We start from the raw sequence: 27,667 nt of genomic DNA on the forward strand, positions 1-27,667 counted from the left end.
GTTGCTGTTGGTGTTGAGTTAAATGAAAGGAATTCGCAGTGCCTCCCCGGCAGGGGTCATTCTGAACGACTTCCATTCTCTCAGCCACCCACTGACTTACCCATAAGTCTCCCAACAAACTACAATTAACCTCGCATCGAAACTCTGCGGTTAGCCAGAAAATAATTACTGTAGCAGAACGCAATCAGTTCAAAGTGCACTTCCACAATCTTTTGCACAGAAGGATACGATACAATATAATATAAGCAGCTTGTCTCTTTTTTGCAAAAGGCTCCTACTGAGAAATTGTGCTTTTATGTGTGATGCACTATTTATAAACCAGACAACTTACTCTGAGAAACAGGTCATACAATCACACAAAAAAATAAAAAGAATGAGAAGTGATTGTTTAGACACATCGGAGTACCAAGTCTCTAGCGCTTCATATAAGATGAGTACAGGATAATGTTTCAGTTCAGTCTGCTCTAGCTTTCTGCTCCACTTGTGTTTCCAGGTGTGTGAGGTAAATGTTTATACTACGCATAAGGAAACGGATCCCGAAGCTTTCTGATTCCTGACAGCCACAGTTTGACACTCGAGACATTAAACAGAGTCACTTATTTCATCAGAGAACTCGGAGATCTTTTTCCTAGCACACTCAATCAAAATAAATCAACACTGACTACACTAAAAATGAATGTGCTAATGTAAACATACAAAGATTAATTAACAGTCGCCAGAAGAATTCACATGTTATATACATATAATATATTAGTATGTATATTTTTATGTTTGAATGAGTGCATTCATTCGTAGTGTAATGAGTGTTTTTTACATATAAGTACATACATAAATTATAAATAAAATAAATACATATATATTGTGAACTGTTAAATCACAATAAATAATTTTGACAGGTCTAATGCATATATTTTATAACATAACTTTTAAAGCATAATATTATATCAAAATAATTATTCTCTTTTATTATTATTATTATTATTATTATTATTATTATTATTATTATTATTATTATTATTGTTGTTGCTGTTGTATAATGAATTTCAATAAAATAATTATATTGCACTTTGTTATAAAGGTACTATGTTTATCATGTCCTTGCATAAAGCAGTATTTTAGACAACAAAAAGCAATTCTCAAAATTCAGGGTACTGAATAATTTATAAGATAATGTATTTTGCTAGAGCAAAAAAACGTAAATCTGCGAAAATTCTACAACTACCAGTCACACAAGTAAATCACATAAAACAAGCATCAAGAAATGATCAAGAGTGATCGGCGGTTCAAAAAAAAAAAAAAAAAAAAAAAAAATCAGGTCATTCACATCTACTTTTTTTAAAGAACAAGCAGCAAAACAGACTTTACTGACACAAAAGGATGCACCAGCAGTTCAAGAAGAATTCACATCTGCCTAAAATGAGACTCCCACCAATAGCACAAACAAATTGATGTCTAGTGCCATCTGCTGGTTTTCTGGTAACTATGCATCAAGGGCTGTAATGCAAACTAAAAAAAAAAGCCCACCATTCTGTTGCAAGTTGAAATGAATGGTGTTCAACAAAAATAAAATAAAATAAAAAGTGATCAAACATACCAAGACTTTCTATTACATATCAGAAATGTATGTGTGGTTTCTTCGTTACCTGCAGGGGGTGCTGGTTGAATGGTGACTGGTGGAGGTTTTACTACAGGCAGAACTGTAGTCTGAAGAGGCTGGATGATGATGGTCTTAGTCTGAAGGGGAGCTGCAGCATGGGACATGGGTACTGCCGTGATGAGCGGTTTAGGCTGAATGGAGACCTTGGGGCTGAACTGAATGGGCCTCTTCGCTGGCTGGAGAGGTTTGGCTGTGCAAACAAAAGTGTCATTTTATTACATACTGAAGGCGAATGATTCAAATGAGCACATTAATGTACTTCACCTACCTTTTGACTGACTGGTCCTCTTGGAAGGCTTTTTCTCAGCAGACACCTCAGCAAAGCCGCTCGAGTCAGAGCAGACAGACAGTGGAGAGGGTTCAGAACGCCAGGAGACTGGAGACAGTGCCTCATCCTTAAAAAAAGCATAAGAAAATAATAAGTTTAAAAAAAAAAACCTGAGTATACCAGCATATGGTAGGAATATCATGAAAAGCCGTCAGTGCCCTTACATAGAAAAAAAGAGAACTGAAAGTGCACACAACCTTATGAATAGTGGGGTGTGAATCCAGATGGTCTAGATTAAGTGTACATGTCATTATTTAACGGTTTGCAAACTTTGCACGTATTAAACAACTGATCATTAAATGCATAAATACCTACTGAACAACTGTGATACCACCCACTACTATCTAATGTTTTAAATGACTTTAATCAGTCATGTGTGTCATTTCTTCAAACATGTATATATAAATATAAAAAAAAAAAAAAAAAAAAAAAAAAAAACTGAAATACTTAATACTGAAAATACTTAGTAAATGCATTTAGTCCCCAGTGCTTAGTTTCGGCCATCCATCTAGTTTCAGAAAACAATAACGTGCTTCCTATACGTTCCTTTTCAGGAAGTTGCATCATTCGGTAACAGAAGAACAAGTAAACATTTAGTGTATGCTATGCAAACTATAATTAACAGTTTGCATTATTGCATGCATAATATATGGCATGTTAAATAACACAGATTTTTTTTATCAAGATTGAAGTATTTAGGATTTAACGAAAACAACGTCTATTTGTCAGTGACATTTCAGTGCTTCTAAACCTTGAAAGGGACACTAACTGAGTCGACACACATTGAAAAATAAGACCGGACACTTCTCAACATGAGACTGATTAATTAGTTTGATGATGTGCTGAGAGCCGATTAAGACATTCATTAACACACTGGAGTCTTAATTAGACACCTAATTCACGTGGGTGTATGTGCGTGTCTGCCCTCTTGATCTCTGAACTACAGCAGCTGGCAGGATCAGGGAAGCTCAAACACACTCCATCTGCGCCTCTGCCTGATTAAGTCAATAAATAATTTTAAAGAATTAAAGAATGTGTGTATATAACAAAAATTTTACAATTTTATTTCAAAATGATATTTGATGTATCTTATAAAAGTATATTCTAAGACATTAAATGTAACTTTTGTATAATTTTAAATAAAATGTTTAAATAAAATGTCTTTTTTGTTATATACACACACAATCTTTTTATTTATTCTTAGTGACTTAATCACTTTGATTTTTATTGAAATAAAATGCGTCTTATTACCCACTACATATCTTTTTGTATATTGATACAAATAGTTAATAAATAAATAAAATGTTAATAATTAATTAACATTAATCAATAATGAAATTCATTAAATTAATAATGAATAAAAATAAATAAATGTGTGTAGGTGAGTTTCTCTGTGATTGCAAACAGTGTGTAGTCCAAAAACACTAAATTTTTCAAATCACACCCTAACAAATAAGATGCAAATTTCAGTGGGTAGAAAAACTATTTGTTTTAAGGTTTAGTTTGACTCACATGTGTGGAGCACGGTGAGTGGGGCTCCACCGACGCTGGCGAGGACACGAAACTGAGCGTGTGGTTTGGTGACAGGGAGTCCACGGTTATATCACCATCTGTGAGAGCAGATGAACAGATAGAAATGCTTTCGTAATGCTTTTCCTTTTGTAACACTTCAAGACATTCTCACAAATATCACGTTACTATGAATTGATTGCTGCTATACACAGGAACGTTTGAAAGGACTGTCCAGTCCACTGACAACTTAAAACTAATACCTGATTGCGGGCTACCGTTTTCTCTCCAGGCATCGGAGTTCCACGCAGTGGGCTCAATGCCAAAGTTCAGGTCAGGAACAGAGGTGTCCTAACAGAGAACGGATCCAAAATGCTTTTGATGTATGCTAAAATTGCTTACACATTTCTACAAATCTCTGGTAAGAGCCACATTCAAACTAAAAAACCAAAGATGCAATCTGATTTTAAAAATGCGGTTCTAAAAAAAAGAGAATTAAACTAATGTGCGATAAACGTAGCATATTTTGACGGGTTTGTCTTTGCTTGACTTACATAGCCTACACTTTCCACCAGAGCCTCCAGAAACTCGTCAGCACCCCCGAGATCTTCCAGCTCATCAAACAAACTGATATCTACACAAGTAAAAGACATAGTTGTGAAGTGAAGAACGAACAAAGGCAGACTGATACAAAACATATAAGTAAAGTTGTTGTTTTTTTTTGGAGTTGCAGGTAACCAGGTCAAACTACATGCAACCATTCACCCTGAGGTGTTATGTAACAACTAATTTGGTTTCAATTACAGTTTCTTTTATATGTTAACCAAACCCTAACTGACATAACTAGATGCGCGCATTCACAATTCGACATGAACTATAAATACGAACACATATATATATATATGTTTTATTCAACTACATTTTACAGTTGAAGCCATAAAAATACTACGGATGAGCGAGAGACAGGTTCACCAGTCATTTATCTACAGCACATGGGAAAAAAAGAGTATACACATGTAAGTCAGACACTCTTCACATACAAACACTTTCACTGCAAGTAAATACAGAAGTTTATCGCGAGCAGAACGCGCTGTGACAGATATTTCTAGAAAGCGTATCTTACCCCACTCTCCATCCTGATCGATGGAAATATCCCCCGCTTCCTTATTCATCATCGATGGATTTACGAAATCTAACATCAAATTTGACGACATCGTGCCACGAACACATTAGTGAGGATTAAAAGTGAGTCGGGTGAGGAACGCTAGTTATCGAGGAGTTTTTGCGAAGTTGTAAACACTCGCCTTTCCCGATTCTGATGAAACTACATAACAACAATGCTGCAAGTACACGTCTAGTTTTACGGTAACTCTACGGATGCCGAAGTGGGTCATACGCAGGCCTTCTTTTAAACGGCTGGTTTTCGTCTATAACGTTACACCACACGGTGGTAGTAGACAGTCGGTCTCCCAGCAAATGTTCTCACTCTACTTCACTCGTCTCATTCTGCCGAATCGGTTCATTTGAACAGTTAATGTAAAGAGCCGGTCGGTTTAAAAAGTTGTTCTTTAAGCCATCAAGAGGACTATATTCCGTATTTCTAGCATGTTTACGTTTATGAAACGTCTCAGTAAAGCCCCTGTTTATTAATGACATTGTTGTATAGACTTCCGTTTGTTGCAGTTATGTTCAACCAATTTAGAACTTAATGATAGGCATAATTTGCATTCAGGTTAAACGGTAAAATAATCTCCTTTTCACATTGTAACAAAATGTCATAAACCAATCTTTTTATGCGCGTTTGCAAACCTGATATAAACAGAGCCTGTTTTGTTTGTAACTTCTGCTCTAATATTCATATTCGATACAATGACTCGGACCGACTCTTGATTCAATTGTTCATCGTTAATGCTGATCAATTCGAAAAGAATCGGCTCACAAAAAAAACCGATTCATTTGCCATCCTTAGTTATGATCAAATAGTAAGATTCATATTAAATTATGCCTGATCGATTTATTTTAATATCAAATCTCTTTTTAAACTCAATCTTTACACTGCTACGTCTGAATTGCAAAAAACGTTAAAAAATAAAAAAATGTTAATCACTGAAACCTATTAGAGATAGTGTGGTCTGTTTGCAAATATGCAATCACTGCTTTAAAGATGGCACTCTGACATGTGTTACTAAGACAAACCTGGCCACATGATATTATATTTTAAGCATCAGTGTTGAATAAATGATACAAGATATGAAGCTTATGAATTCACACGGTAAGAAGAATAATTGTAATTGCTTTTTGAGTGACAGCCAAACACAATAAAACAATTAACAGGCACAGAAGTTAGCCAACGTCAAACTGACAATAGAAACTGCACAACGCATGAAATAAAAAATTCTAGGAATAATAAAACTGTTTTGCAAAGCCAACTATCTGAACAGGTAGAACAGGTTGCATATTCATTGGCTCTTCATCTTCCTTGTTAAGTTTCTAAATGTCAAGCATCAGGTCACACTAGCTGGTTTGAAGATCTGTAACAGGTGTTCATAGCTATAATCCTGTTGGTCTTCCCAGGACATTGTCAGCTTAACCTGAGGTGGTCTACAACAATCTCGGCTGGATCTGACCCTTTTACACACTTTACCCATGGCCTGTTCTTGTGTTTTCAAAAGCCTAAACCTACATTTATTTATTTATTTAAAATAAAGCAGTTGCTTACTAAAAATGAAACAAAACCTTCATAGATTGAGCGTCAGATTAAAATAATATTATCTTTTTGCTTGTACTCATCGGTTTATGTGAACATAGGTTAGGTTTTTATGGCAAAAACAGCCATGTTAAGCAATATAAAAGTCATTCATTTTAGAGTGTTTTAAGGTAAAAGCTTCCAATGACATGAACTCATTCGAGTAAGAGGGTTTTGAGGCTTTCGTCCAATCATAAGGCAGTATGGTCTATTCAGGTTAATTGTGTGTAAACCCAGCAGCCCCCTCCCACAAACAGTCTGAGGATTAACAGGTTAATGTAACATTCACGTCAAGAACATCCATTCGGAACGGATTAGAGCATCGACCACCATGTCTTTTTGTCACCACGGGAACATGTTTGTTCAAAATCAGGCTTTCTGCACCCAACTTAACCCAACTTAACGTTAGTGTGAGAGATTTCAGAAAACGAGCAGAGAGTTATGCAATAAAAGTAAAGCATATTGCAACATTTTAGAACTTCCTGCTGGAAAACATATGAAGAGCGATGTAGGATGAAGGATGCTGAAGGATTCCTGTCATCAAAATTCCATAAAATCACTCCCACCCCTCAGTTTCTGTTCTGCACTTGCATCTCTGTGGGTGTTTTCACTCGAGAGAAAGCAGAGGTCTGAACAAAAAATGGAGGTTAAAGATAGAAAAGAGCAGAAGAGAGTAAGCAAACAGACATTTCACAAACATAGCCCTCTGCTCACTTCATCTTTTGTTTGTGTGATGGATGTCCTCTGAGATTGATGATGTTGAACACAGTTGTTGAGCATTGTCTCCTCCGAGCGACAACAGAAGAGGATCACTTATCATCTCAGCTTGTGTGAGGGGGATTTGTGGAGGATTTGGAGAACGTATGAGCGGAGTGGAGAGAAGAAGAACAGACTGGAAGGAGAGTATTTGCACACGGGTTACCAGTTTCCTAATAGAAAGACCATTCATAACATGCACACGTGTCAGAGAGATATGTTACAGTAAATCACACACTGACACAAACTTGCTGGTCTTCATCCTTTGGTTTGTGTTTGTGTGGATGATGTAGAGTTAGCAGGTGGCCTAGGTCTGGTGTGCTGGGGGTGGGACGAGGCTGGGACACATTGTTTGTCTGGATGGGTTTGTGAATACAAAGGGATTACTGCATACGGTTTGGCTCACTGACAGCTCTGACTGTGAGTGTGTTTGTTAGTGTGTAAGAAAGAGTGTGTGGCTGATTATCTTAGAGATAAGGTGGCAAAAGAAACATGATGGAGGTTGAAAGAGGCAGAAAAAATAACAACAAATTAAATTAAAGGGATAGTCTACCCAGCAATTAAATGAATAAACCTGTATGGCTTACTTTCTTCTGTCAAACCTGAAAGAAGATGTTTTAAAGAATGTTGGTAAGCAAACCGTTTATATTCCCATTTACCCATATTGCCACTGACCATCCATTATATTTTGTTTTGTGTGCATAAAAAAAGAAATTAATATAGATTTGGAACAAGGACGACACAAATAGAATTTTTGGTGTACTTGGGTGTACCGTCAATAACACCGAAACGACTGAGCAAAGTATAAAAATGTATAAAATGTATGATTAGCAGACAGTTATGCCACAAGAAACTGAGTGCAGCTTGATTTCTTTTCATGTTTAACCCAAAAAAAAGGCTTAAAAAAGAACAAAAAGGAGAGGATAACAAATTGCAGGCCTTACACCATGTGCCACCATTAAGCCCACACAAAGACAGCAGTGACAAATGACCATTTTAATTCTTCAGTTTGACTTTAATAAATTAACATGATCTAATAGACTTAAGAAAGGGGGTTTAAACAGAAAGCCTTGATTGGTGTGAGATGGGTTGGAAAAAAAGCCATTCATCTTGTTTACCGTGGTGTTGTGTTCTTTAATAGGTCATTTACAATGAGGGGACAGAGTATGTGGGGGTTGTGGGATGGGGTGGGCTTATCCTCAAACCTACAGGGAGGGGCCTTGTGAAGTCACTGGTCATCTTGAGCACTAACCCCACACTAGTTCAAGACTGGTGAATGCTGGTGACTTCTGAATAACCTTCGGAGGTAGTGAGAGCTCACCCTTGTATGACCCCACACTCTGAGAAACAGTCTGGGGGGAATCGCGAGGAGTCTTTGAGCCACCACACTGAGTGTAAACAGGCAAACAGACAGATATAATTTTATTCATCTTTGTTTTCTATTTTAGCTCTTAATGTTGACATAATAGAGGTTTGCATTAACAGCCATTACGGTGAATGCAAACAAATACGCTTAAATATAGTGAACTTAAAATAAGCATAATATTTTGCCAATTATATATTACACAGTAAAGTAAACTGCAACATGCTCGCATGGCAATTTGCTTTTTTTTTTTTTTACATTGTATTACACTGGCAAATTAGTGACTAATTTGTACAGTCACATTCATACACTTTTATACGTCTGCTCACACAAGTTTAGACTGTCATGCATACTTTAAAAAAATCTATGCTATGAATGAATGATGTTCATTTTGGCACACACTGTGAAAAATATAACTTAGAATTACTTATGTTAGTGTAACTTAATTTAGTTGATTCAGTCATAGTAAGTTCTTTATATAAAATTTGTACGCTTTTGTCACACATTTTTAGGTGTCTGCCAAAACATTTTAGTGTGTTACCTGTGCTTGTTGCTACCGATAGCTGCACGAATGTTTAAGCATAGCCATTTAAAACCAAGTCTCACAACGCTTTTGGAAAACACAAAATGCTAATTCTTTGAAATAGTTTAATTATCCCAGTTGGTTATTGTTCATTTTGATAGTTAAATGGTTCCATAGCTATAACCAAGGTCTTAGGCTCAGTTAAAATGCATAAAAAAATGCAATGCGTTGAATTGTTCGAAAGCATCTGTCAAATGCAGAGTTGTAAATGTAATCCAGATTGTTGTCCGTTGTTTTATTTGTGCAGGTCAAATTATAAAAAAACACTGTTAATATATGTTATTACCGCCTGAATGTTATTGTGTAAAAAAAAAAAAACACATGCACACATGTGCTGAAGTCATCTGCCTGCGCTGTGTCTTATCTGATCGTTGTCGTCGTTGAAACCCCTCCTCCTGCCTCCCCCTGAGCTGGGCCCCGAGCCAGCAGCAGCGCCGCAGAGTGGAGTTCACTTGGGTTGGGGAGAGGAATCGAGAGGGGTGCCGCGCGCCTCCAGGACGAGAGCCGACAGCAAACTGACTCGGAATGGATACCCACGACACGTATTTACATCTCCGTAAGTCGCCGTCTTTCTTAATTTCCTGCTGCCGCTCCGCCGTGTCGTGTTTTCGCAGCTGTCCGCGTAGTTTGACTGAAGCGTGCGTGCCTCGAAAGCGCTGAAACAACTTCGCTGGTGAACTTCAGACAGATTATAGTCCCTATCAGTCCGCGTGCTTTGACATCGGTCAGGTGATCGCGCCGCGGTTTACAGGCATGGTTGGCACTTTAATTGCGTTTATGTAATCGATCGCCTTCAAAGCACGCCTGTTGTGTCGGAATCGTTATTTATTGCTTTTCAGGCGGCTTCCAGCCCGGTATAGCGCGTACGCTTCGAGTGGGAATGAGTGTGCGTATAGGCTTGTATTTAAACACAAACTTTGTGTTTGAACGCTTGCGACTCGTTTCAGGAGTGAGTGCGAATGGCATGTTATTCTAGGCGAAGTCACAGACAACTCTAGCAAGTTGTAGCGTTGCAGTCATAAGTTGAGCGTAAGTCATAAGACTCGTATAAAGAGTTGCCCATTTGTCACCCCTATTTAAAGTGCTTGATGCTGTTCAGACCAACATGACATTTTAAAGTCGAGTTGTATTTAATTATTGCAATTAAACATTACCTGGAATTAGCATATTGCATTATACTCTGCTGGAAAATCCAATTAACGATTTTTACTTAAAAGCTTGTCCAGAAACATAGTTGGACTGTGTTAAGCTAATGTGACCAATATGGTTTACCAGCTTACACCAGCTAATGACCGGCTTCAATCTTATCTTCCATGTTCCACATCTACTAGCTTAAGCTGGATTTTCCTGCAGAGCAAGAATTCAGCCTACTGTACATTTGCTTTAGAACTAATATCAGATGTATTACGTATTGTCGATGAACAATATGTACCCGATACAATGCGTTTTCACTCCTGGTCAGCAGTTCTGTAGTGCAAACACAACAATAATGTCTTGTGTTAATAAGTAGTGTTAAAGCTGAGAATAATATAAAGCTGTGTTCTTGCGTATCATGCAGTAAAAATAGGAAATAATCATTAATAAAAGTAGATTTATGCTGTAAACGTATGATTTATTCATATGCCACCACGATGTCTGGGTTGCTTGTAGAATCAGACCGACGTGCTAAGAGTTTTGAACTTTGAACATTAACACGGTTAGATTAATCACAGTTAATTACATTTTTGCTTTTGGAGCGAACAGCTATACACATTCAGTTCCTTTCAATTATATTCACGGTACGCTAATACTTTTGCCAGAAGTGACTTACGATGCATTTAATGTGTGCACATTTGAATATTTGGTCTTTTTCTTAGGAGTCGAGCCCATGACATTGGTGTTACGCCATGTGCTCCTGTTAAAACTGCAGAAATTTTTAATGTCTATGAAGGGATCATTGAGCGTTCGTTCTCAGCTCTTTGAAATATAGGCTTTCTGAGAAGTGCCTATAGCTGACAACATTCCTCAACCTTTAACAAAGCAAACCCACTCTGCAAGTCCGAAGACACAGAAAAAAAAAACTCATTTATTTCAGTCATCAGGCAGGAGTGGCTTTGAGACCTTTGTTATTGCCGGCGGTACACATGCTTTCAAACCGCACACGGTGGTTTCTGTAGATTTCCTATATGTGCTTCAGGATTTCAACATGTGACTCACTGTGCTGCCTTGCCCTTACCATCACTTTCGTGACAAGGAGAGTCAGAGAAGCCCGACCAGGAGAAAACAGAGGATATGTAGTCCGTGTGAAAAGAACATATTGGAAGGGTGAGTGTATACTTTTCGCAAATGTTAGCCTGTTGGTCATTAGATGGCCCAACCTTTTAGGGTGATTAAAAAAAAAAGTATTTTTGTCATGGTCCTTTGTCATCGGGTGTATGTATTTATTCCATTAAAATTAAATGATTATTGTCCTTTTTAGCGGCACTTTTAATTCCTACACAAAGCAATAACCCAGTGGAGCCGCTACTACAACGGCTGTAGATAAATGAGCTAACAGAGATGCTGTTTTGGGCTGTGTACTAGCTGGATTTATAGTCATTCTGGTGTAATTTATGTCTGGGGTAAAGTAGACTGGGGCAAGGGTGGAAATCTATTTTGATCTATGGATGCATTTGTGCCCTGACTGCTTCTCAGAGGACATCCTGCTTTGAAATGTTAGATGTGGACCCTCACAGTAGCAGGGTTGAACTGTGTTCACATGCTTGTCAACACTGGCTAAGAGTCACATCTTTGATCCTCCAAGTCAGCTGCCATATACACATACGCATATGTCGTATAACATTAACATAACGGATTTAATAAATTGGTATGTTCATTAAGACATTTAGGTGCATTTAGGTGATCAAACATACAGCAAACAAGCAACAAACCGTTTTCTTTTTGAGTATTCTTATGATGGCAAAGCTGAATTTGCAGCAGCCATTACTCCAGTCTTCAGAACAACATTTATGTGACATAGAAATGTTTTGCAACAAAGACTTTACTGTTACTTCTGATACTGAGCCTGAAGGCTTGTTATAGATGAAAGATGATAATAACGTTATTTTTTTCAACCTTTTCTGGCATAGATTTTCTCGAAGAACACATGGTTAGGCTCATCAAAAAGATAAGTTACTATAGATAAGCAAAATAAATTTATGAAGACAGAAAATCTAATACAGTTCTTTTGGTGATGAGGCTCTTAATATCTCTTCAGGCAGCTCCAATTGTGTCAATCTTCTGTGTGATCGCAACTCTCATTTCATACTGACTGATCCATGTGGGGCATTGCTTTTATAGGATGACATATTAAAGAGGCTTTTTTAGATTCACCCTGAAGGCATTCTGTCATTAAGTCAGCTCTCTCTACTGCTTGGCTTTCAATGAAACCGTAATGGAATCAGGATTGATATATTGTATGCTTTTAAGGCATATTGCAATATCTCATTTGGCTCAAAGTCCCCTTGACGCAGAGATGAGCTGACCCACATTGATATTGACATTATTTGAACATATTTAAAATAATAATAATAAATTACAGAATTGCTGTGATGGCAAAGCTCAATTTTCAACAGCCATAATGCCAATCTTTAATGTCACATGATGCTTTAGAAATCCTTATAATGTGCTGATTTTCTGCTCTAGAGACATTTCTTATTATTTTTAATCTTGAAAACTGCATAATGTTTTGGTGGAAGCTATGATACTTTGGAATTTTTTTCTCGAACAGCAGTGTGTATGTAGTATCTAGTAATATAATCTTTTTTTAATTTTCAACATATTTCCTTTTTGGTTAATTGACTGTAACCGGTTCAGTGCTAATTATAATATTATGCAGCATTATGCAGCAACAAGCAGTGTCTGAAGCTGAAAGTGCATTATGAACACACATGCTGGTGTGTGAGCGAAAGCTGCCAGGCTTTGCTGTAAACTGTGCTTATAGTGTGTGTGTGTGTGTGTGTGTGAGAGATACTGCTCTAATAGAAGCACTGATGTGCCCATCTTACTGTTATTTTATTTTGAACCTCACACACTCAAACATGCTTCATCTCTGGGCGTGCAACAGGTGGCCCGTCTGGGCTGATAGGTTTAATGACACTCAGAGCCTCTGTCCGGGCAGAGCATGGTCTTTGCAGAAGGAGTTTTGTCAAAGCTTGGAGAGAGGCTGATCTTTGTGGCAGTAAACGGTTCCTGCTGGATTCAATCGTTGATAATCCGAGTAATCCCATAAATGAGCAGACTCCTCCCTGCGGATCCTCCTCCTACGGCTGTCCTGTTTCGCTCATATCCCATCTGTTCCATCAGCAGAGCGGGTATTTGTTCGGACAGGTGCTCTGCTGTGCCTGGCGAGGTTTGGTCGAGTGGTGCTCGCAGTCATGTGGCATCCGGCGATGTTACCTCTTCATGGTCAGAGTCACGGCAGAGATGGCAGTCACTACAGCCACTGTGAGTATCCGATAAGAAGATATTAGGGATGCACTGAAGTGAAAATTCTGGGCTGAAATCGAAACGGATGTAATTGGCCAAAAACCGAAACCGAAAATTCTTTGTAATTGTTATTTATTTGAATTAAATATATAGAAAAGAAATCTTGTAATTTAACACAGTTTGTATGATACTGAATAATTAAAAAAAAAAAAACACAAGCCTATAAAATAACCACACTTTTACTGAAGTAACAAAACTCGACAGAATTCATATTAATAATGGTAACACTTTACAATAGGGTTCATTAGTTAACTGCTGTGGATAACATGAACTAAGAATGAACAATAGTTTATTAATTAATTTACTAATCTTGGTTAATGTTAATTGCAACACTTACTAATGCATTAGCTATTAAAATCAGTTGTGCTTGTTAGCAGTTAATGCACTCTGAATGAACAGGAACTAACGGTGAACAACTCTATTATCATTAACTAACATTAAGACAGATTTATAAATACTGTAATAAATGTATTGTTAACTGAATTGCCGAAATTTTGGTGCAACCCTGCAAGATATTCCTTTAATACTTAGCCACAAAGCTGGTGCATCGTAAAGGATGATGAGACGGTTGTGCTGTTGGAATCAACTGGGGGAAAAAAGTTTGACCGATTTCAAAATTATACATGGATACGTGCATTTTAGAGATGTGTTGGTGTGTCGTGTGGCTGAGGAGTAAAGAAGCTGTTATATTGTTTGTTATTTCTAAGCAGGGGAATGCACCGCTCGCATCCATATTTGTTTTAATTTTTTTGTTTTTATTGTAATGTAAAATATGCATTTTTTTAAAAATCGAATTTATTACTGTGGTGTTAATTCTGAATTTTCAGCAGCCATTACTCTAGTCTTCAGAACACAATTTAGGATATTTTGGATGAAAACCAGGCAGCATATGCTATTTGCATGCAGTGATGCTCTCCAAAATGGTGCTACGGTGAAGATACGGTGCAGAATTTGTCGTTATTTTTGTGTTCTTTCCATACAAAAAGTATTCTCGATGCTTCAAAACATTACGGTTGAACCACTGATGGCTGGACTAATCTGACGATTGCTTTTATACATTTCTGTATCTTGACATTTAGGTTATTTAGGCTACTTGGCAGTCAATGGGACCATCACAAGCCTACTGGTTTTCTTTCAAAATGTTTTAAATTGCGTTTATTCACAGCGCCAAATACCTTTAGTTAATAAATTAGTTAAAATAAACTCCCAATAAAAAAAAATCTTCTAAACATAACATATAAAATGCTTTTTTTATCAACTCTAGGTTTAATAAAGAATAGGTTTTATTTTTAATAAAGATAAATAACTTCTGTAGCAAATGTAGCTTTTGTTCATTGATAATGGTAATGCATTAGTTAATTGAATGATATCTTACTGTAAATTGATACCTATTGGTCTTTTTGTTCATTTTTGCACTTAAATTTCATATATTTTAGTTATAAGGAAAAAAGGTATTAATCCTGTTATACTGTTTTATGTTATAATACCATGATAAATGCATTAGCAATTAATCGCAACATGAAAATTTATGGGGGTAAGTGATTCATGACAAATTTAACAAAAGTAACAAAAATGTTATATATGTTATGAAATATATAAGTTGATTTGACACTTTAAACACTTGTTTGGCATGTCAGTCGTAGCTTGTGTGTAATTAATCTGTAACCCCTGCTCTCATCCGTTGGCAGTAAGAGCACTTGGCTAGGCTCTGTTCTCTAATGCTGTTCAGCTGTTATAGATCAGGGTAAGGTGGCACTGGAGTATTGCGGATATTTTAAGAAAGTCTGCTTGGATCAATCTATTTCAGTATATCCCTTTATATCTCACACACTTGCGGTACTTCACCCACTCGCTTCTTTGCTTCTCTTCTGTTTCTTCTTTCTCTCTCTCTCTCTGTGTGTAAACACTTGGACTGACAAGGACATTTGATCACACAATAGAAAGCGATTGATGGTCACTCTCCGTTGTTCTTTCTCTTTCTGTTTCTATCTTTTTAAAGAGGTGTTAATGTTGACACCACAAATAAAACTTGGCGTAGTAAGTAAGGAAGCCTGCATGGAAGGTTTTGTGCATTTGTGTCTCACTCTAGAAAGCAGTGTTGCATAAGATTACTTTTATTTGGAGTGCATCTAGGTGTCTTTAATATACCATTTATATATCGTTTGGGAAATTACAGCTGGAACATACATTGCAATTATGTGGACATGCCTTAACGGGTTCATCTAGGCCTCTTAATTCCAGTGATGACATATATTAAATGTCTTTCTAAAGTTGTAGAACTTTCTTTCTTCTGTAGAACACAAAAGAAACTGTATTTCATCACACCGTAAAAATCAAAACAACACTGGACCCCACTGACTTTGTATGGACAAAAAAAAGAGAGAAATCTATTACGGATGAATTGGAACAATGACTCTGAGCTTGACCCAATCATCCGTACCTGACCTCACGGATGCTTGTGATTCCCTGTAGTTTTATTCCAATGTATGTGAACACCTTTCCAGAAGAGTGGAAGCCGTTAGGGAGGACAAGTATTAATGCCTGGTTTTTGTGATTTAAGAAGCACATACGGGTGTGGTGTCTGCATGCTTTATCCATATGGCGTGTTTAATCTCTTGCTTTTTCTTTGGATCATTTCTGTATAAGTTACTTGCAGGCTAAAGCATGCTGTCATGCAATATGGCGCATGTCAACAGTGACGATGGTATTCTTTGGAGAAAACTGCATATTGTGTTAGTTTGTGCTAATATTTTGTTTCAGAAAACTGTTTACAGAAAGTACTGCATATAGTGTTAATTTCACCTGGAAACTGTACATGTTTGAATTTGCAAAACAGTAGGTATTGGCATGTTTTTTGAACTTGAAGACTTGAAAGTGCTGAGATTAACTGGATGGCCTTTCAACATTGTTCTGTATATTTGATATGAACACTAGAGACCGAGCCTCCCTCATCTTCACTTTTTCTTCTTAATTCTTCTTTTTACCAGTTTTTTTTTTGCTGAAGGTTATGTGCAGGGCTGACTACACTGTGGTTTCTCACATGTCTTATGCTGTTAGATCCCATTTGTAACCTAACATTTAGTTTCCTTGGATAACATTTTGTTTGTGTGTAGGGTAGTTGCCTTAAGGAAAAAATGTTTTCTTTAAGTCGTAAAAATTATGCTACTACATTTTAAGGTTTCTCTGTTAAGAGGCCTTTCTGAGCAAAACAGAAAGGATCAGTTGTCTTTATATTTTGATTGAGACAGCTGGTTTCAAACATCCCAAGGCAGCTTGTTTTTTAGGAAGTTTACTTTAGGTTGAGAGTGAGAGGTGTTCACATGTATTGGGGTGGATGTTTTTATGTCTCTTGTCTCTCTCATGCATCCTTTGTTAAACCTTTAAGCTATGAACAAGTTCAGTTTCAGGACTTTTGGAACAGAAATTGTTGTTGTCTTGGGTAATTTGCTTGCCTACTTAAGCTGGCTAGTGTGACCCTTAATCAGTTTTTTCATACAGATCACAAAAAAATGTTAGACCAACCAATTATAGCAATATTATACCAGTGAAAGGCTGCTCTTAATTATTAAAAACTGACTTTATTCGTTTTTTTATTACTCAGTTTTGCTGCATTGTAAGTGTATTTTTGCAGCCAGTGAAGACAATGAATCGTGAGAAGTGTTGTCTTCACAGCATTCAGCTGCTGCTTTTTAATCGTTTTTACGCTCAATTAGGATTTAAAGTATTCAGAATCTGTTGCTTTCAAGTTCATTTTGATAAACAAGAGGTCTGGTTGAACACAGTTACTTCACAAACTCTTGTGCAATGTTCAGTGGAACAGTCCCTGCTGATCTCTGCTGATTGTGACATTAACAAATGTAAGATGTCACAAACATTACTCAGGTTTTTTTTTTTTTTTTTTTTAACAAGTTCATCCTCAGTGCTGAATATCTGCTGTCATATGATCACAATATCATAGGATGTTCTGAAACTGATTAATGCTCCTTCATTTCCTGTGAGAATGCTTTCCAAATATCAGCTTATCAACCCAGTCAGCATTTTTCTGGTGTCCAGTTGTAGACTGTAATGTTTAGTGTACAGTATTGTCTGTCCTTATTTTACTTCATTTTCTCCATGACTAAGCAGTCTTCAGTGTAAGTTATTCGAAATGACTGATGCATGTGACAAAATGTGCTTGTTTTGAACTCAGTAATAGAGAGGTTACTACAGGACACATTCAGAGTTCATCGACTTGGTGCCTAGCTCACTCAGTGATGTCTCTTTACTTGATACTCTATATTATTTATTATTCACTTCACTCTTACCTTTTCAAATACTGACTTGTTACCCACATACAGCAGCGTTTGTAGGCTTTTTTGCGTGTTTTGCTAGAGAACACGCACTTAAGTCAAAAAATTACATTTCATTAGTAAGTACTCCATACCGCTATAAACAAAAATAATCCCAACATATCCCAGACCTCCTGATGCCTGCACGAGTCCACCTCATTTTCCCCTCTGTCAGCAATCCTAGGGACATGAGCATTAACATATTGCATTATTACAGCAGTTCTGATAAGAAAAACATGAGTTTGTGTGTCTTTGTACATCTGTGTGTGTATGTGTGTAGCATAATGAATGCTTATTCATTTAAACCATGGTGAATGAGATGTGTAGGTAGTAAAGATAAGATTGTTGCCACCTGCGTAATTTATTCTTAGTGTGTAAGTTAATTATTCACATATAATGACAGTGTGTGCTGATAAACTAGTTTATGATATGGTTGATTAAGCGATGTTGGTGAGTGAAGTGTGAGGTGTGTGTGTGCGCCGTCCTGGGCTTTGGAGGATTATAGACACATGGCGGTAAGCAGGGTTGATTTAATGTCCTGCAGCTCTCAACGGCAGACTGGGATAGAGTGGGACAGTGTCCCATTTCTTCATCACTTCGACCCCCTTCCACCTTTCCTTGTCTGGTACCCTCCCTACAACCCCCGTCTTCTTGACAGGTGGTTGAAAATATTTGTCAGTGATGAGAAGAGGGTTTAGTGTCTTTATTGATCAGTTGTCAACATCGTTTAGGGAAGAATTAAGAGATTTTGTTTAAAATAGGGGGGTTAGAACCTGTTGTCATAACCATTGTTTATTTCAAGCAGTGGGTGTGTGTTTCCAGCCAATAATATGCTGCTAAATCCCAAAACATACTTTTAGGGATGTTCCGTTATTTAGTATCATACAATAGTGGGACATCCCCAAAAGTATGTTTTGAGATTTAGCAGCATTTTATTGGCACAGTCTAGTTTAATGTAAGTTTTTGGATTCAGTATTGTTTTTATTCTGAAAATGCTGAACGTTTCTTTTTAGCAATAAAGGCACGTTGTACACATAGTCCGAAATTTAAGTCCAAAATATTCACACGTTTAAAAGATTAAATACGACCTCACATGTCAATCACATCTACACACCCTTGAAACTTTTGTCCATCATAAAAAAATTCAGACCAGGTTTGATCTTCTACATTAAGGTTTGTCGCTAAAATGAATGACAAATAATAATATAGTCAATAACTGTATTTAATTGTAATTTTCTCTTAGGAGGGAACATTGATTTTGTCTATAACTAGGTTTTATTTTATTTTGTGTTTTGCATTTGTTGGGTCAGTGAAACAATAATAACAAACCAACAAATTAAGCAATCAAAAAAACAAGTGTGTATGTAAGGCAAAAATATTATTACAAATTAAATTAAATGAAACGGTATTTCATGATCTGTCCCTTTTCTGTATTACATCCTTTCAGTCAACAATGTTTTACAAGTTGCTGTGTGAGAGGCTTAATGAATTAGAGCCCTGCTGGAGACGCCACACCTCAGCTGACCAGTAATTAACAATTAAAAGATTTTAACTATCCTTCACCAAATCCTGTTGTGTTCCAGCTAATGGAACTGATGCACCAATTCCGCTGTTCATTAAAACTGTACACAGCTTTCTTTGTTTTTGGTGTACAGAGTATCTCTGAGGATATTGATTACAGTTGCATCAAACAGGCTATGATGGTTTATGTATGTGATTGTGCCCGCATTGACCTGTGCGATTTCATGTGGTCTTCGCTGAACTTGATAGCAATAGCTGCACTTTGCTCCCAGACAGCTGTACAAAGGTCATGGGCATTGCCGAGAGTCATTGTGAAATCCTGATGAATGTCTGGCACATGGACGTCTCAGGAAAAATACGATCTGAATTATCAGCTAAAGGTTGAATCATCTAAACCGTATAAAATTTCAATCTTTTGAGATGCTATAACCTTGCCATATATGTATGTGTGTGTGTGTGTGTGTAGGGTGTCAGTTATACTACTTGGAGCCTTTACGTCATTTTATCTTGTCCGATTTTGTTTGTAGCCTTATGGAGTCTGTATTAAGCATTGGAACTCTGTGGGCTGTTTTAAATGTAATGGATCAGGTGGGTCATTTAAGGATAGGGCGATGTGCGGACCACAGTATTACCGTGCTTCCGGCCTACCAAAGGCATCTTGGCCATCTGCCACAGAAATTCCCCTTTCTGCCCCGAGTCTGGGACACACACACATGCAACCAGCTTACAACTAGAATACATCCATTGCAGACTGTTTGTTTACAACATACTATAGTGATTAAGTGCTGAAATTGATGATTATGCCTAGATAGTTATCGATACATCCTGGAGAAACAGCAAATTAGTGAATTATATTACAGAAGCTAAGAAGCTATTTTCAGACACATACAGTGGATGTCTTCCTACAATAAGGTGCAAAACTGTTATTGGGGCAGTACGCCTTAAAACATCCTTATATTTTCACTTTAGGTATAAATATGTACTTTTAAAGTACTCGTATATACCTTTAAGGTAATGATATGTACTATTTAGGGGTAAAGATGTACAGTCCTGTACCCTATTTGTAAAACACTTCTCATTTAGCTAGTTCGCGTGATTCATGCTACTACATTTCCCGTCATTCTCCGCATGAGAATAAAACACATGACTTAACTGCAGATAATGATTCAAAAGGTTTTTACCTTGACAGTCATGTAATAAAATAAGAGCTAAAGAACTATTTTACTGCACTATTTTTACTGCTAAATTCTATTGTGCTGTGACAACATGGTAGTTTCTTATATGTTTTAGTGCTCTGTTGTCTCTTTTCTCACATTTAAAATCATTTCAGCTTAAAGCAACATTAAATATCCATTTATTTATTTGGTAAGCAGCTATACAAATAAACAGGATAAGGTGGACTCATTAGCTGAAACTAAACCACTTTAACCACTTTTAACCCTGTCTGGGCTTATTTTGCAGTAATGCATTATAAAGAGATAAACAGTTAAAGTCACCTTGTCAGAAGATCTGACCAAATTATTGATAAAGTTTGATGACAGCAGCTGCTTGAAGCTGTGATCATCCTACTTTAATCTTAGATTAATTTGATTTGATCTTCATCTTGATGAATGATGAAACAAGGTAGCGGATTGCAACATTATCAGTATTGGCAAAAAGGTGCAACCTTTGCCCTGTGTGTGTCCTTGTACTACATTAGACAGATTATATGTGTTTGTGCCGGTACAAACTACCATTAGCAGGTACTCGTATGTAGCATCAGCTGCGCACTCAATGGTTGAAGCAGCAGGCCTTAATATGTTCACTTAGTGAAGTGTCCATTTATGTACTTAAATGGCATATTATTTAATTTTAGGCCTTAATAACAGGGTTAATGGATCGTTGACTGCAAAATCTTTTGTTTCCAACTCTATTCTGTTCTCTGCTGTCCGCACCCTCTAAATAAAAACACTGCATATTTATAGAGACCTGTTACATTGACTTTTATGATTGCTTGATTTATACATTACGAGTCAGGTTTTTAATAATTAACATTTACAATAGTGTTTTTTTTTAAAGGTCTCTCATGTTCACTAAGGCTATTTGATTTTTTTTTTTTTTTTTTTTTTTTTTTAAATGCAGTTAATTATTACAGTTAAATAAAACTTTTCCTGTGATGCAAAGCTGAATTTTCATTACGCATTACTCCATTATTCATCATCGCATGATTAAATTGTGGCAAGGTATGATAAGATTCTTTATTTAAAAGCATTAAATATCTTAATTGATCATTTTTTTGGACCAGAAGTTTGTCTATGATCAGTGCTAAATTTGAATTGGTCCTGTCCTGTGTAATATTAATCTCTCTTTTCGTCTCTTCACAGACACTAGTGCACTTAATTCACCCCCCTCTCAGCCGCCACCCCTGAGCTCCATGGTGGGTCATCCGTCCGTCATCAGTTCGTCCCGCCCTCTGCAGTCGCCCGTGAACACCCTGGGCTCATCTATGAATGGCCTGTCCTCACCCTACTCGGTCATCGGCCCGTCTCTGGGTTCACCGTCCATTTCCTTGCCCTCTACTCCCAGTATGGGCTTTAACACTCTCGGCAGCCCACAGGTAAGACGCTTCCCACAATTCTCTCAATGCTCTCTCTGACGGAGACAATGCGATCTGTCCCGCAAACTTCAGTCAAAATCTGCCAGTAATAGCATATAGAGGCGAGTGAGGTACAAATATGTACCTTTTAGCTTTTGTACTTTAAGGTGCCGACCCAGTGACGGCTTTATATGGATGCCCTGGTGTTAAAAGAGGTCAACTTATGAGCGTCTGTATGTGTGTCTCATTTCTCCCTGGAGGCCAGAGAAAGCCATTGACTCAGACAAACGTTACAGGCTTTTAGTCCAATGAAAGGACATCAATAACTGTGAGCTTACTGTATATGGGGCAAGTGAGTGTGTGTTATGAATCATGATAGACATACAAGGTCTAAATGTACTTGAAATGATATTGACATGCTGGTATCATTAATTGTGCATAGCGATGATTCTTATTCTGAAATCCTTCAAATGGGTGCTTTTTTTTTTAACACTGGCCTGTTTTTTGTCCCAGGCGGAATTCGATCTTAGAATAGAATAGAATCAAATAGTATGTATTAGACTTTCTAAACACTTGGTGATCATAGAGTGAAATATAAATAAAATAAAACAGATTTTTACTTGTTAAAAACTAAATCATATCAGACAATGGTTTTTTTGTATTATTTCCAACCAAGCTGTAATTTTGTTATAAAAAAGTGAGAAAGTTTTTTTTAGTGTTTTAAAGTGTTTAAGAGATCATAAGCTGTTCATGTCTGCCATGTTAAGGACTTCAATATTTAAAATGCAATTTCCATCAGTATAATTTCTGTCAAAGAATGATATCCAACCATTATTTTAATGATTTATATGCTTGTTTACTATTAAAGTATTTTACATATTGAGTTAGCTTTTTTATTTATGCATTATTATTTTTTAATAAATTTAGCTTTTGTCATTTATTTATTATTTCTATAAAGCTATGGTTGTATTTATTATGATTTTTATTGCTCAAAATCGTTTCAGTTAGTTGCCAAGTCACATTTCTCTTTTTCATTTACGTTTAAAAAAGTTTGTTTTATATTTGTAGCATCAGCACACATTCACATTTATTTTGATTATTCAGATTAATTTCGATTACTAAAAACTTTTTAACATCATAGTTTGAAACATTTGAGACGTGGTGGAAATTATTTGTGAAAAGTCAATGTATTTTTCACAAAAGAAACTTCCATATAAAAACACATATGATGCTAATTCACTGAAAACGAGGCTCGCTGCATTATATTCCCATTTCGACTGGTTTTCTTCATGTCTGAGGTCTGGCCATGTACTGCCATCTGCAGCCTGAATGCTGCGGTGCAGAAAACAACATGTGACAGAAAAATGGTAAATTCTCCCGAGAGGGAGAGAGGCACAAATCTCCCCTCCCCTTTTAAATGTTATGTCAGCGCTCTCACAGATACTTGTGTAATGGCCTTGCAAGGGTGGAGTCTGTTTTTGTGCGTTTGTGAGGGTTTTCTTGGGTCTGCGTGTGTCTGCTCTGCTGCTAGAACACAAAAAACAGTCTGCTGCTGTATTGTGACATAAAAGTCTACTCCTGATTACACTGTATAAGCTGTTTCCTTCTCTCTTCACTTCTCTTCCTGTCTCACAGATGAACTGTTTAAATGTGAATAGCTCAGAAGACATCAAGCCTCCACCAGGATTGGCTCCGCTGAGCAACATGAGCAGCTATCAGTGCAGCAGCCCTGGATCCCTCTCCAAACACATCTGTGCCATTTGCGGGGACCGGTCCTCAGGTACGACAACACACGCACCTTTAGGTGTCGCATTTTGTTTTTGGTTCGGAAGTTAATGCAAGATACTTCTCTGTCTCTTCTGATTTTCTTTATGGTTGCGTTTGCAGGGAAGCACTATGGTGTTTACAGTTGTGAAGGTTGCAAAGGCTTCTTTAAGAGGACCATCCGAAAAGACCTGACCTACACGTGTCGAGACAGCAAAGAGTGCCTGATTGACAAACGCCAACGCAACCGCTGCCAATATTGCCGCTACCAGAAGTGCCTGGCAATGGGCATGAAGCGGGAAGGTTTGTGTTTCGAAGTTTTCTTATCCGTAATTCATTTTTTTTAATTGCTGGTCACACTTTATATTAGATGGCGTTAACTACTATGCACTTATTGTGGTCGTATTGTATAGTTAAACATTTTAGTTGTTTTTGTGGTGGGATATGGGTAAATGTAATTACAGAAATTAATTACAGATGTAATTACATATAGGCATTTTTAAAAATATAAGTACAATGTAAAAATATAAAATTAAAAATATAAATATAATGCCCTGTTGCTATATATATATATATATATATATATATATATATATATATATATATATATATATATATATATATATACACACACACACACACACACACACACACACACACACACACACACACACACACACACACACACATAATGATTTATAATCTACTCGTTTCCTTGCTCTGCTCAACCCCACAGCGGTCCAGGAAGAGAGGCAGCGTGGGAAGGAGAAAGGTGATAATGAGGTGGAATCAACCAACAGTTTTAATGAAGACATGCCTGTGGATAAGATTCTGGATGCAGAACTTGCAGTAGAACCTAAGACTGAGACATACACAGAGAACAGTCCAGGAAACTCAGTAAGACAAAGACGTTTATGTATATATATAATCACTATTATGTATACTATTTGGACAGTACATACATGCTAACCTTTTTTTGCATTTTTGAGAAAGTAAAGACCTTAAATACTCTCTCTCATTCTTTCTCTGTTCTCCTGCTCCAGACAAACGACCCAGTCACTAATATCTGCCATGCAGCTGACAAACAACTGTTTACTTTGGTGGAGTGGGCCAAGAGAATACCTCATTTCTCTGATCTGCCTCTGGATGATCAGGTCATTTTGCTTCGAGCAGGTATGTGATACTCATACACATGCATGGATAAGTTGCAGTTTGTACGTTTTTCCCAAGAAAAACCTGGGAACTGACACAAAATATGATACATTTTAAAGAGCTTGCCTGATTTTATCCGTTCAAATGGCTGACTTTGTCTTAGAAAGCGCAGCTACAGTACATGACCTATGATCAAACAGGAAATTGTCCAAATGTCTGTACTAGGTCCTTGTGAAATGATACGCAGATAGAAATTGTGAAATACTGATAAAGTACATATTTTGTTTTTTGTTTAAGCATAACTGAAGTATAAACTTTTGTTGCTGATGCCATTTATCTTGCCACATTTCGTGTTTGTGTTTCTTGTAAAGTGGCATCACAATAATATCATCTTTATGAACATGCATAAAACTACCACCAATGTTGTGTTACTTTATTTATATATTATTGCATTTTATTAATATTTAAAATTAGCTTTTTATTCTCATTTGAGTTTGTTGTTATTATTATTATTATTTTTTTAAATATCTGAATATATATCAGTCTGAATGCCGAAGCAGAAATTATCGGTATTAAAGTTAATAGGTATTTTAAGGTTATGTTTTTAATCTAACGCTGACATTTCAGCTTTATTTCAATCCAGATTCAAAAATGTTTTTGGTAGTTCTGTCTGATAAAGGTCAAAGGGTCAGGAAGACCTGTGTTGGTTATGTAAGTGGGAATGCTGCCCTCTGCTGGTCAAACACTGCACGCTTTCATGAAGCAGCCACCACAGTACATCGCAAAGCTTTGCTAATGAAGACCACTGTTGAATTAAGAAAGAATATAATATTTGTGGTTTTTCTTAAAGGATGGAACGAGCTCCTCATCGCTTCATTCTCTCATCGCTCAATCACAGTTAAAGACGGCATCTTGCTGGGCACAGGCCTCCATGTCCACAGGAGCAGTGCTCACAGTGCAGGTGTCGGCTCCATTTTTAACAGGTGACTATTTCCACATTCAGCACTTACAGAATGATCGTAAAATACGCGTCTTATTCTTATTACAACTATTGTGTGCAAACGAAAGCTGCGCGTTTGTGTGGCAGGGTATTGACTGAGCTGGTGTCTAAAATGAAGGATATGCAGATGGATAAGACAGAACTAGGCTGCCTTAGAGCCATCGTCCTCTTCAACCCTGGTTTGTCTCTCATTGCCATTTATATGCACTTGTCTGCTGCAGCATTGATAAACAAAGTTATTTTAAATTCTGCCATTTATTTACATTCCAACATTCCAATTTTTGGAACGCCTTGGCACAGATTATAATGATAAACTCTAAATTGTGAAGACTGATTTTTCTCTAAAGACCATATAATATTTTTATATTATATAATATTACTCCAGTTAAAGAGATGGTGTGTATATATACTGTAATATATTATATAATGTGTAATATATACTATAATATAATAGTTAAAGAGATCCAACATGTTTAACCCCCCAAAAATAAATTAATTCTGTCACAATTGACTGATAATTTTTTTGCAGTGAATGGGAGCTTTACTAGATTGGATGTAACCACATGTGTTAGACAATACGTTTTTTGATAGTAGATTGTTTCTTCTCGTAGACGCCAAAGGCTTGTCCAACCCAGCAGAGGTAGAGGCACTGAGGGAGAAAGTTTACGCCTCACTGGAGACCTACACTAAACAGAAATACCCCGACCAGCCTGGCAGGTACAGTCACGCACTGTTTGTTCTGTAAATACTGATCATATCTCTTATACATACTCAATTTCCTCCGCTGTCTCCCTCCCTCCCTGCCTGCTTTACAGGTTTGCTAAACTTTTGTTGCGTCTTCCTGCCCTCCGATCCATCGGACTCAAGTGTTTGGAACACCTATTTTTCTTTAAGCTGATTGGAGACACACCCATAGACACTTTCCTAATGGAGATGCTGGAAGCACCCCATCAAATCACGTGACACCAGTTCCAATGGACCTTTTTTTTTGTACATATTCTTATGTAACTAATATAATAACGAAGTTGATTGAAGATATTGCAGTACGCTGCATATTTTATACCAAGCACAAATTGTTATTCTTTTAAAAACGTATTGGCAGGGGAACGAGAGGAGCGAGTCTGAAAATACGCAGATGAAATTAATTTTACTCGTATGGTTTTGAAAAGAAATGTTTCTGTAAATAACTAATATCAGGTATTCATTGTGGCAAGACAATGCAATAAAGAAATTATATTTTATGCAAGGAGTGTTTATCAACCCAAACAATAAAAGTTGAAGTTTAGAATTCTGTTCAAATAAATATTTAAATATTTAAATACTATGTCCTTTTTCTTTTTCTTTTTTCCTTTTTTTAATAAAAAATAATGACGTTGTTATTTTCTGTCCTTGTTTAACTGGAGCAGTATTTTCCCTTTAAAGCAGGCCATTGTTTGTTGTCCAATTTTAAATAAATCAATATTAATTTAGCAAAACACTATTATATTCCTTAGCTGGTGCGTTACGTTGTCCGCTAGATGGCGCCATTTCAACGATTCAAACCAAAATGTAACTCGTGTGTCTGTGGTGGCTTTCTCATTTTCAGTGTGGAAAGGCTGTGATTGCTCTAAAGCTAAATAAGTTAATAAATAAGTGTCATGTGGGAAAGTAGATTGTAAGAGATATATATTTCTTACCCCAATGATATATATAAAATCTGCTTCATTCTCAGCTAATTTAAAATTATTTAAACATCAAATCTTTCTGTAAGATGTGTTCGTTATGTGTTTAGGAACAGAACATATGTGTTTTTGAAAATAATATACATTGGTCATAAAAATTACGAGACATCAATTACAAGTAATTGTTTTTCATCATTCAAATAAACTAATTTTAGGTG

At 36.7% G+C, this 27,667-nt stretch overlaps 2 protein-coding genes and 1 long non-coding RNA gene across 9 annotated transcripts in view; 1 reads left to right on the forward strand and 2 right to left on the reverse strand.

The window, feature by feature from the left end:
• The window catches only part of atf6 (activating transcription factor 6), a 31,330-nt gene extending 26,458 nt beyond the window's left edge, over positions 1 to 4,872 (reverse strand). For both annotated transcript variants that reach the window (XM_043219300.1, XM_043219299.1), the window contains exons 1-6: positions 4,618 to 4,872; positions 4,049 to 4,128; positions 3,758 to 3,845; positions 3,498 to 3,595; positions 1,926 to 2,052; positions 1,644 to 1,847 (exon numbers count right to left, since the gene is read on the reverse strand). In XM_043219300.1, coding sequence (XP_043075235.1) covers positions 1,644 to 1,847; positions 1,926 to 2,052; positions 3,498 to 3,595; positions 3,758 to 3,845; positions 4,049 to 4,128; positions 4,618 to 4,708 — 688 coding nt within the window. In that variant the 5' untranslated portion in view covers positions 4,709 to 4,872. The remainder of the gene's footprint in view (positions 1 to 1,643; positions 1,848 to 1,925; positions 2,053 to 3,497; positions 3,596 to 3,757; positions 3,846 to 4,048; positions 4,129 to 4,617) is intronic.
• Positions 4,873 to 5,779: 907 nt separating this feature from the next.
• Positions 5,780 to 9,395, reverse strand: LOC122324574. Of its 3 annotated transcripts, none has more exons than XR_006247201.1 (4): positions 9,272 to 9,395; positions 8,318 to 8,384; positions 6,955 to 7,132; positions 5,780 to 6,869 (listed from the first exon to the last, which is right to left on the reverse strand). It is a non-coding gene; the product is annotated as an uncharacterized LOC122324574 (long non-coding RNA). The 3 variants fall into 3 exon arrangements; XR_006247200.1 differs by having other exon boundaries at positions 6,955 to 7,169; XR_006247199.1 differs by having other exon boundaries at positions 6,955 to 8,384.
• rxrgb (retinoid X receptor, gamma b) lies at positions 9,328 to 27,107 on the forward strand. 4 transcript variants are annotated; one of them, XM_043219104.1, is made up of 11 exons: positions 9,370 to 9,498; positions 11,176 to 11,246; positions 21,661 to 21,893; positions 23,508 to 23,652; positions 23,760 to 23,939; positions 24,373 to 24,533; positions 24,680 to 24,809; positions 25,639 to 25,771; positions 25,876 to 25,967; positions 26,400 to 26,505; positions 26,604 to 27,107. In XM_043219104.1, exons 3-11 carry the CDS (start codon positions 21,711 to 21,713, stop codon positions 26,749 to 26,751), a joined length of 1,278 nt encoding a protein of 425 aa, XP_043075039.1. In that variant the 5' UTR covers positions 9,370 to 9,498; positions 11,176 to 11,246; positions 21,661 to 21,710; the 3' UTR covers positions 26,752 to 27,107. The 4 variants fall into 4 exon arrangements, with proteins under 4 accessions (XP_043075037.1, XP_043075039.1, XP_043075038.1 ...); XM_043219103.1 differs by having other exon boundaries at positions 9,376 to 9,498; positions 11,119 to 11,246; XM_043219102.1 differs by lacking the exon at positions 11,176 to 11,246 and having other exon boundaries at positions 9,328 to 9,498.
• The last annotated feature ends 560 nt before the right edge of the window (positions 27,108 to 27,667 follow it).

The sequence above is a fragment of the Puntigrus tetrazona genome, chromosome 20, assembly GCF_018831695.1.
Source record: "Puntigrus tetrazona isolate hp1 chromosome 20, ASM1883169v1, whole genome shotgun sequence".
Classification (NCBI taxonomy): Eukaryota; Metazoa; Chordata; class Actinopteri; order Cypriniformes; family Cyprinidae; genus Puntigrus; species Puntigrus tetrazona.